Source organism: Mustela nivalis (assembly GCF_964662115.1).
Source record: "Mustela nivalis genome assembly, chromosome: 1".
NCBI classification, from domain to species: Eukaryota; Metazoa; Chordata; class Mammalia; order Carnivora; family Mustelidae; genus Mustela; species Mustela nivalis.
The window spans coordinates 25,512,902-25,524,213 of NC_139020.1; the positions used below are offsets into that span (position 1 = coordinate 25,512,902).

Consider the following 11,312-nt stretch of genomic DNA (forward strand, 5'->3'; position numbering starts at 1 on the left):
AAAATAAAACTTTATTTTAAAAAATCAACTTTTTATTAACCATAACTTTCCCCAAGTCAGCCGTATCAAAAATGTGCATATAAAAATCTATAGTTTATTAGTAGTACTAATTGAAAATGTAAATACAGTAAAACATCTTTCAGCCATCAAAGTTGCTATAGATAGGATTTTCCTAAGAATTTAGCCTGTATCAATTTTGATATAGCATCTGACTTACATTCCTAATGCCACTGCATAAAGCAGAAATGTTCTTACATTTCTATTCTTGTGCTTTTTTTTCCAACATATGAGACAGTCTTTAATAGATGTCTGAAATAAAGCCAAATAGTACAGTACTTCATTCAGATTCTTCAGTAGTCCTTCATATTTATACCACCGTAATGCCATCAGTCTTGTAAGCATACTTGAACTACAAAAAGAGAGAGAGATATATAAGAATTTGGAATTTTTTCCCACCAAATTAAATTTTTTTTTTTTTAAAGATTTTATTTATTTTGTCAGAGAGAGAGCGAGCGAGAGCGAGCACAGGCAGACAGAGTGGAAGGCAGAGTCACAGGGAGAAGCAGGCTCCCTGCGGAGCAAGGAGCCCGATGTGGGACTCGATCCCAGGACGCTGGGACCATGACCTGAGCCGAAGGCAGCTGCCCAACCAACTGAGCCACCCAGGCGTCCCCCAAATTAAATTTTTTAAAAAAGAAGATAAATACTTTTTTTCCTGTTACCCGTATCTTTATTCTAGTCAAAAGTTATTTGACTTGACAGAAAAATCATAACTCTCTAGTAAGTCATTAGAAGGCCTTGGCTATTCCAAATATTCCTGTTGTCATTTTTTCTGATAAATTTCTATTTAAGTATCGAGTACCAGAGAAGTGCACAAATCATAAGGATGCATATAGCCCAAAGGTTTGAGAATATGTGGAATTTAAATTCTGCAACCTCAGTAGGAAACTTTTTAAACCGTATAGACTTTTTTCTAGTTTTAATAATTTTTTCTAGTTTTAATATTATCTTTGATAAACTACATGTATCTTTTGATATATTTCAAACCATCATAATCCTTTTTCTTGAAGTAGATAATGAATGCCTATTCAAACAACCATATTTTTCTATGGGTAACTGGCATCACAGGAAGATTAGTTTTAAGTTTGAAAATGTTTTTAACATGTTGAGAGTTTTGTGTGATGACAGATTGTGTGCAGTTGTAAAGGTGGCAGGTTTCAAGTATTTTTATCATGAAGTCAGCATTTGTTCTTTTAGTTTGCTCATGTTGTAGTTAGAAGCTTGTTGGAAAAATTAGAAGCATAATAGCCGTACTGTCAAGAAGGGAAGTATTTTTGGCACACATCTAGTAACCAGATTTTTCTTTCCACATTTGATTACTATAAAACCTAAATCTCTTATTCAGTAGTGCTGACAGCTAAATGGCTGAGTGCCTTGGGAAAAAGACTAATTTCGCATTTGACTGTGTATTAGACATAATACCTGTAGATTTTGCCCTTTGATTGATATCCAGCCTCCCACCTTGTTAGAGGTGGGAAGTTAGAAATGTTATTTATTTAAAGCAAAAGAAAACTCATCAATACAGCTTTTCCAATCCATTCCTAATGAAAAAAGCCATCTTTGTATCAGTCCTAAATTAAGTCTAGTAAGCATGGGGTACAATTTTGCCAAACTTTTTTTTAAGGCTTTATTTATTCATTTGACAGAGGGAGACACAGCGAGAGAGGGAACACAAGCAAGGGGAGTAGAAAAGGGAGAAGCGGGCTTCCTGCCTCATGTGGGGCTCCATCTCAGGACTCTGGGATCATGACCTGAGCCAAAGGCAGATGGTTAATGACTGAGCCACCCAGGCGCCCCATTTGTCAAAGTCTTAATGGTATTTAGGACTCTAGGACATCTCCAAGTCTGTCTCCCTTAGACAACGTAGGGCTGCTCTAATGAAGACAATATTGCTGCATAATTTCAGGTTCCTTTTCAGGCTGTTTCAAACAGAACTGATTTGTGACTGAATGATGATAATTTGTTTTAATTCTCCATCTTAACTTTGTAGTATAACTGCAAAGCTCTGAATTCAGAGATAAAACTTGGACATGAAAATTTTAATAGTTAAAAAATACAAATTCTTTTGGTAAGTTCTATCATATCAATACTAAAGTGCTTATTTCCAGTTTTTCAGTGTACTATTTATCTTAATATATTTAACTTTTAAGCAAACTTAATGATTTTAGTCTAAGATTAATAAAGTATTTATGTTGATTTCTACTCAACTATCACTGTGAAAGTGATTTCTTACTGGATGATTGGAAAGAAGCAAAACTTAAACACCTCAAAGTCTTTTTTAAAAATAATCTCTACACCCATGGGGCTCAAACTCACAACCCAGGATCAAGAGTCACATGTTTCTCTGACTGAGCCAGCCAGACACCCCTGTATGCATTTTTTAAAAACTAAATTCCTACCCTAAGCTATAAAAATATATTCCAGATAGGTTAAAGATAAAATGTTAATTATGAAACTGTAAAAGTAGTAATATAAAATATAAAGGGAGATACTTACTAATTTTAGCTTATGAAACTTTCCCCAATTTTAACAGGAACGTTGATGGTTTGGAATTTTAAAAGTAAGCTGCATATAAAAGGCATCATAAAACTAAAAGTAACTCCAAAGAGAAAATTTCCACAGCATGTTTATTTTTCTTTATATTTTTAAAGATTTTATTTATTTATTTGACAGAAAGAGATCACAAGTAGGCAGAGGCAGGCAGGTGGGGGGCAGGAAGCAGGCTCCCTGCTGAGCAGAGAGCCCAATGAGGGGCTCGATCCCAGTATCTTGGGATCATGACCCGAGCTGAAGGCAGAGGCTTAACCTACTGAGCTACCCAGGTGCCCTCTACAGCACGTTTAAAAGAAAATGAATTACTATTCTGAGAATATGAAAAGTTCCTACATATGATTAATTAATTATTTTTAAAGATTTTATTTATTTGAGAGGGAGAGAATGAGAGAGAGAAAGCATGAGAAGGGGAAGGTCAGAAGGAGAAGCAGACTCCCTGTGAGCAGGGAGCCCAATGTGGGACTCGATCCCGCGGCTCCAGGATCATGACCTGAGCCGAAGTCACCCAACAAACTGAGCCACTCAGGTGCCCTACATATAATTATTTAGCAGAGCTAAATAACTATAAAGAGATGCAAATGGCTAAAAACAGAAAATGTGCTAATGGCACACTAATGACAAGGGAAACAAGTTGAATCCATTCAAACAAGTTGAATCCGAAAAATACCATTTTTCGGCTAACACGTTGACAAACACAGGAAAGACTGTGGTTTGCATTCTTTGTAGAAGACAATTTGATACTGTCAATGTTTTTTAATGCATATATTCTCTTAACCCCATAATTCAAACTCTACATACCTAGAAGATAACCTATGGAAATACTTTTGCAAATGTATAAAAATGTACAATTGATGCAGCAAGCAGCATTTGCCATATTAAAAGATGATAGTTCATTCATACTACATAAGAATAGGAGACCAGTAAGAGAACAATTTGTGTCTACTCGTGGGTAGATGTTCACCATATTGTCTGACAGTTACTACCAGTCCATTCTAAGATAAATGTACGTATGTCTTACTATTCTCATCTTACACATGAGGAAACTGTCTTGAGAGTATTCAAGTATGTTGCCTCAGGTGACCTAAATTATCAGGGTTTCAAATCCTGGTAGTATAACTCCAGGACACATGTTGGGAAAATAGACTAAGTTGTTAAGAATACTATGTGAGCATTATTTGTCATTTAGAAAGCAACTGAATAGACATTTTGGTGTTATTCTGTTAGACTGATTTGAATGAAAAAGAAAAAACTACCTTATTAAAATTATTGGCCACAAGAGGGCATCAGATATTCTTTTCCAACTTAGAAGTGGAAGGCTGTATTTGTAGTTCATTTCCCTTTTCCATGAGAAGTGCTACTGCCTACAGTTTAGTTTTTTAATGATTAGAAGTTTTTTGATTATAAGTTTTTTGATTATTTTAATGATTATAAGTGTTTTCTTTTAAACTTTTTAAGTTTTTTCAAGTTAAACCACTGCTTTTCCTACAGATCCTCATGTAGAATTGTCATTGCTAATGGGGACTTCTAAGAATGCCATACTTATTCAAACATTTCTTTTTTTTTTTTTTTAAAGATTTTATTTATTTATTTGACAGAGAGAGATCACAAGAAGGTAGAGAGGCAGGCAGAGAGAGAGAGAGGAGGAAACAGGCTCCCTGCTGAGCAGAGAGCCCGATGCGGACCTCGATCCCAGGACCCTGAGATCATGACCTGAGCCGAAGGCAGCGGCTTAACCCACTGAGCCACCCAGGCAACCTCAAACATTTCTTTATTAGAATTATTTTTCTGTCAACAAATGTAATATACTTTTAAGAAAAAAAAATACCTAAAAGCACAGAGAATGAGCATTAATCACCTATAATCCTCCCACAGAGTTAACCAATATTAATATTTTAATAGATGGGGATGTTTATAAAAAGGAGCTTTTACTTTGTATACGCCAATATGCTGTATTATGAAACACATTCATTTTATGGTCACACAATTTGAAAATGTGAAACATTTTCTTATGTACTTTTTTTTCTAAAACATGGTTTTTAGTGGTTTCATGGTATTCACATTTATGTGACTCAACCGATCTTTACCATTAGATATTAAACTACAGATCTCTTTTGGAAATGTCTTCAGTCATATATCTAAATATATACCAGCTTTGTTAGAGTGGGCTTTGGTATAGCAGAGTATTCTTTTCAAGTTTAGGAATAAATGGACAAGTTGAAGGGCACCTGGCTGGCGCAGTTGTTGGATCCTCTGACTCTTATCTCCAGGTGCTGAGTTCAACCCCCACCTTTGGCCTAGAGCTTAATTTGATCATGTACCAGAACTGCTAACTTTTTGAATTCATATAGGAAGTGGATAGATGATAATTTTTTAGAGTTAGTAAGTAATAAGCCTGTGATTGTTTCCCTAAGTTCAGTAGAAAAAAATGTTTCTGCATCTTATAAATCATCCATCAAGCATTTCTACTAAAGAAGTGAAATTAAATTTACTGATTAAAAATGAAAGTATTTAAAATTTTTGAAATTTGTCTAAAATGACTGGAACATGAAAAATGTGAAATTTAGTTTTGTCACCTAAGTGAAATCTATTTCATGTTTCCCAGTGATAAGACAGACTGTGTTTAAAATCTGACATTGAGAGTAAGAGTTAAAAATTTTGAAGATACCATTTGTGATGCTTGATACTGTGAAATCTGAGGGAATACACAAAAAATTAAAATACAAGATCTGACAGGGATTTGGCATTCAGGTTTACAATAAAATCTCGCTCCCTTGACACAATAGGGAGTGCCAATCAAAAAGTTTTAAGTGGAAAACCATTAAAAATAGTGTATCCCTTATATATTTTAAAATGCTTAAAATATATAAATATACTTTGTCACCAAATTTATAATTTTTCTTAGAATATGGGTTTGTTGGGCACCTGGATGGCTCAGTGGGTTAAGCATCTGACCTCCACTCAGGTCACGATCCCAGAGTCCTGCAATGGAGCCCCCCATCCCTCCACCCTTCCACGCCCCCACCGCATCCCTGGTTGGGCTCCCTGCTCAGTGGGGAGCCTGCTTCTCCCTCTCCCTCTGCACCTCTCCTTCCAGCCCCACCCCCAACTCAAGCTATCTCTCAAATACAATCTTAAAAAAATATACACATGGGTCTATTGCTAGGAGTTATGGTTTCTTTCTCCTATAACCTACATCTATAATATACTGACCCTAATTGAAAGTCTAGTTTCTCTGTAGTTGAAAGAAAACATAGTTTGAAGCTATGTGCCAACAGAATCATTTCCTTAAATAAGTTGTCTCCACCATATCTAGTACAGCTGATATGTACAATTTACTTCAGTTATGTAATCAGCAATGTAACATTAGCATAAACGGGCTTCGTAGAACAATGAGCCCTCCAGTCGTAACCCCCAGCAGGAGCTTCACTCCATCTGGAAGAAGAGTGCATCTGTCAATGCTCAGTGTGCCCTGGGCACTGGTGACCATGTTTAGCAAGGGCCAGAAAGCCCTCGTTAGGCCAGAGTCTGCTCTTTTCCACTGGCCTTCTGCCTGCTTGATATTGCTGGGAGCAATGAGCGATGAGAGAGAGCCACACACTCTTCCATTTTCTTTCTTTTCATATGGTTCTCACAGGGCCCAGACTGCCAAGCACCGGAGGTTCTTAGAAAAATACTAGACCAGGAGTCAGGAGACCTGGATTTTGTTCCTAACTATGTGACTTGGGGAATTGAAACCTTTCTGAATCTCGGTTTTTTCATAAAATAATGCTGGACTAGATAATATAGCCTATGGATATTTTGGGTTGTTCTGTTTTTACAAAACAAACTGCCATGTCAATTTTCTTAACTAAATCACAAATCTTTTGCCCATATTGCAAAAAGTTTAAATCAAACCTATATAAACATGCCACCAGCCCTGTTGGCTACTATCCAGTGTATATCTCTACCCTGTCCTGGGCATGGCACGTAGTATCTTTAAATTGGTAAAGTAGATTATTTTCCATGTACTTATTTTACTTTGTGTTCTGTGTTTCTGTGAACACATAAAAGGTCCCCTTCTTGTTAGATCAAAGGACTAGTGGAGGCTGAATGTCAGAGGACTGTAAGTTTTCCAACAGGTTCTGGGTCAGTCATTGGGATCTTCTATAACCACACTCTCCTCTTAGACTTGCCAGGTCGGGGCGCCTGGGTGGCTCAGTCAGTAAAGGGTCTGACTCTTGATTTCTGTTCAGGTCATGACCTCAGGGTTGTGAGGTTGAGCCTCACATCAGGCTTCCTGCTTCCTCTACTCTCCTCCACCTCGTGCTCTCTCTAAAATGAATACATAAATCTTTAAAAAGAAAATTGCAAGGTCATTCTACTGTTCCCTAGAAATGTTCCTCACTGTTGACAGTTCTGGGACTACGTGACAGGGAAAATGTCCTACTTAGCAACATTAAAAGAGCACAGTGCCAGTAGCCAACATTCAGCTTGGAATAGTGTGTGAGAGCTGACCTAACCCAGGGCCTAGACAACTCTTCTTTCCAAGTGCCAGATAACTCATTTTCTTCATGAATGTAGTTTTGTGCGGACACCATGAAACTGCTGTGAGCCCAAACACCAGCAACTTGAAGAAATACAGATAAACTGAGAAAAAACCACACTGTGATGGAGTCTGTGTGGCAATGACTCGATGCAAACATACCCAGAGCTGCTGTAATTATCCTCATCAACAGAGATCACCGAGAATCTATGTGTTGATCATTTGGATGTAAAGATGTTCCACCTCTGAAAGGCCTGACATCTGCTTAAGGAGAGGAGATAAACGTGGAAAGCCAAGTGACCCTCGGCTTCGGGAGAAGTCAGGTTGAACCAGGAGAATGGTTGAGGATGGCTGAGGAAGGGTTAGGATTACATGATCAGAAAAGGGTAAGACCATACACAGAGTGAAAGACAGAGGGTAACCTGGCCCCCGCCTCCCAAAAATCGTATCACCAAGGGCTCATTTTATTAATATTTAATATTTAAGAACTCTGCCAAATTAGCAAAATAATACAAAAGAAAAATGAGTAAAGCATATGAACACAGTTCTCCAAAGTACAGAGGGCTTTTAAACATAGGAAAAGATAATCAAGTGGATACATAGAAATAAAATTTTAAATCATGAGATAATTTTCTTCTCAGAAATCGAGACGATCACAAAATTAGATTAAGAGTATGAGTGAGGATTTGGGCCAAGATAAGCACTCTCATTTGTGGCAAGCATAAGCTGCTGTAACAAGAAGGTATTTTAGTAATAGCTAACAGAATATTTTTTACTCAGCATCTCCTCCTCTAGACATTTACCTTAAGGATAGAATCATATCCTGCAAAACAATGTATATACAAATATACTGCTTATAATTTTACTCCTTATATCAAAAGGATGGTATCGATTTAAATGGTCCTCAGCTGGAGACTGGTTAAGTTACAGTGTATCACTATGATGCAACATATAGTTTTGAAGACTAGGGTTTTAGGTAGGTAGATACACAAAAGATAAAAAGAGGCAGAATAATCTGAGAGGATCTGTTAAATTAAAAATTTCATATAGGGGCACCTGGGCAGCTGGTTGGGTGGCTGCCTTCGGCTCACATCAAGATTTCAGGGTCCTGGGATCAAGTGCCCCCCGTGGGGCTCCCTGCTCAGTGGGGAGTCTGCTTCTTCCTCTGCTCCCTGTTCCTGCGAGATCTCTCTCTCTCACTATCTCTGACTCTGTCAAATAAATAAAATCTTAAAAAATTAAAAAATTTAAAAAATTAAAATTTCATATAAAACTTTATTTAAAAATCAAAATATGTGTATGCAAGTGTAAGTCAGCACAGAAGTATGGCAGTGTAAGGCCAGTTGTGAAAGTCTAAAATCAGGCTGGAGTTTGAACTTTTAAGTTAGAGGTTGTCCAAGAAAGCTTTTGAGCAAGAGAGTGAGCCAAATGCTTTAAGAAAATTCCCCTAGAAATGAAGAGTTTTAATCAACTCTTGTCTAGATCATGGGTGGGTGTAGAGCCACGACCACAAATCTGCTTCCACAATAACGTAGATTCTCCGTGCCCCACCCCCACACCCGGTCCCCTGCCAAAGTGGTCCAGATCACCTCCTCGCGTCTTCCTGAGGTTAAAAACTATTTCCCCAGAAAAAGTTTCATCTTGTCAGCAAGATTCATAAGAAAAGCCAAATCCATAACCATGTCATCAACTACTTTTTCCCTTGACAAAAAAAAAAAAAAAAAAAAAAGATATGAGGTTAACAGCACATATGGTCACTCCATATTTGATACAGATACGTATCTGTATACAGATTTGAAATAGTACACTTCTGGGGGAGGTGAGAGGGGAGACGGACAAGCATTCAAGAACTGCTGGCACGGTTATTTAGGTGCTGATATTTTTATTATACCACTAAAAATTAAGCAAAGAAATTCTCTGGGCATGTGTTCCATGCCCACTTTGACTATTTCATTTGTTCTTCTTTGTAATTTCCAATCATTATTACTGATGTGGGTTGAACTGTGTGCCCCCAAAACTAGGTTGCAGTCCTAGTCCCCAGCACCCTAGAATATAACTTTATTTGGAAATAGATCCTTGTAGTTACAGTGAGTTAAAATCAGGTCAAGTCAACAGGGTGGGCAGAGAGGAAAGGATGGAAAGAGACACAAAGAGAAGACAGCCAACGTGTCCTTACAAGCTAAGGACAGTGACCTGGACAGATCTTCCCCTGAAAGCAAAAGTGGTCAATCTTGCCAACACCCAAATCCTGGACATCTAGCGTCCGGGACACAAGGCAATAAATTTGTTTAATCCAGTCTGTGCCACTGTGTTATGGGCAGCCCTAGCAAACTGATACAATCATACACAGAAATTAATGATAAATGACTAGTCATTTCAGAGGACTATTTTAAAAGACCTGAAGAGTTGAAATTCTTTTTTTGAAGTGGGGTTGGGGGTCTTAAAATCTTCTAAGAAATGGTAACTTAGTTATCTAAGCACATCTCCCTGAATTCTGATACTAAGAAATATTAATATACCACAAGTAGGCAATGATAATAAGCATGTAATTTTTTTGGCCTCTCTGAAGGCATACTCCAATATTTCTGGAAGTTTGTGAAACCCAAGAGAAAAATCATACCACCATTAATGATTTAGCATGGAAACCAGTCATCTGCAAAGGGTTTCCTGACAATTCAGAGGTTCCCATTAGTAATTATCAAAATAACCTTGGTGAGAAAACGGTCACTAACTTCATTCCAGACTACTTAGCATCTCTCAGCAGGGTTTTACAAGTTTCCTTCTAAAATGCTTCTCTACTTCTCCAGGTTTGCTCCTATTCGATCAGGGCACCCCCTTCTGTGTTTGTGCAAGTTAACTGTATTTTAAAGATTTTATTTATTTCCTAGAGTGGGAAGAGCAGGGGAGGGGGAGAGAGAGAATCTGAAGCAGACTCTGCACTGAGCATAGAGCTTGACACAGGGCTCGATCCCACGACAGCTGTGAGATCATGACCTGAGCCGAAACCGAGTCTGACGGGTATCCAACAGAGCCACTCAGGCACCCCCGTGCAAGTTAACTTTTTGAGCCGCGTGTACATTCCTCTCCCCACACATACTCACTCCACCTTTCTCTCCAGACATGGTCTTTTTGGAAGCGAGCAGGGAAGTTCTTATGGAACGTAGGAGACATACAAAATCAATGCAGACTTGCCCCAAGGGCTCAGTTTTGTTTTAAAAAATTCACTCAACATTTATTGAGCAATATGCAAGTGAGAGTTAGGCACTGAGGATAGAGGGGAGTAAATCCACTTCAAACTTGTAAAAGGGCGTATTAAGCAGGTTAAACAACTGGAATGCAAAGGATTTGGGCCCTAAAAGACTTTACTGGGGAAGCTGAGGGCCCAGATGCACCCCTAATTTATAAGTGAGGGGCAGGGGTGGAAATCAGGAAAAACGACTGAACTTGCACTTGCAGGGCAGGTAAGCAAGGTGGGGCTGTTCTCTGGCTTAACAAATTACACACTCACAAAGGTATGGAACTGTGGCCCCTTAGCTATGGAGCATGGCTACGGCACAAAGGCACACCTGAAGGCATGCAGAAAATAAAACACAGAGACATGGAATGCACCTGGAAATATCTTTCATGTCAGGTCAAGAGGATTGGTTTTTACTTGTAATTTCCTGCATCTTCTCCCCACTTTTTCATTCTCCATTAGTTAGAATTTTCACAGCTCACTAGTAAAACAAGAAGCAAACTGATGCATCAAGGAACTTTCCCTGAAATTTACTTCGTGGTTCTTCGATCACTCTAGAGTTTTGTTTTTTGTTTTTTCCTGCAACAACTCTTTCTATAAATAGTTATCAAATTTAGAAAAATCACTTAAGTAACAAAACAACACATCACACTTGATTTCGATTTCAGAAACACCAGCATGAAAAACTGATCTGAGTTCCCAGGACTGGCTTCATGATCTTTTCACTGCTGCCTTTATTACATTTAGAAATTACATTTGATTACGCCTTAGGCTTAAAGTTAGACCATTTTTAACTAAAAACAAATTATTTTATATTCAATCTTATCTCTATTTCATCAGTTTTGCCATCTGGTACTTATTTAACCAGAAATATGATCTGGCCTTTAGAGCTACAGGGTTAAAATATGGTCTAAATGAGAGGCATTGAATTTTACTGGGTAG

At 38.0% G+C, this 11,312-nt stretch overlaps 1 protein-coding gene across 4 annotated transcripts in view; it reads right to left on the bottom strand.

Annotated features, from left to right (window-relative positions):
• Positions 1-10: 10 nt before the first annotated feature.
• Positions 11-11,312, bottom strand: part of CXADR (CXADR cell adhesion molecule) — a 52,892-nt gene continuing 41,590 nt past the window's right edge. For 2 of the 4 annotated variants that reach the window (XM_082742255.1, XM_082742254.1), the window contains exons 8-9: positions 7,298-7,486; positions 11-409 (exon numbers count right to left, since the gene is read on the bottom strand). In XM_082742255.1, the coding sequence (XP_082598381.1) occupies positions 7,343-7,486 (144 nt within the window). In that variant the 3' untranslated portion in view covers positions 11-409; positions 7,298-7,342. The remainder of the gene's footprint in view (positions 410-7,297; positions 7,487-11,312) is intronic. The other 2 variants (XM_082742258.1, XM_082742257.1) reach the window with 1 other exon arrangement.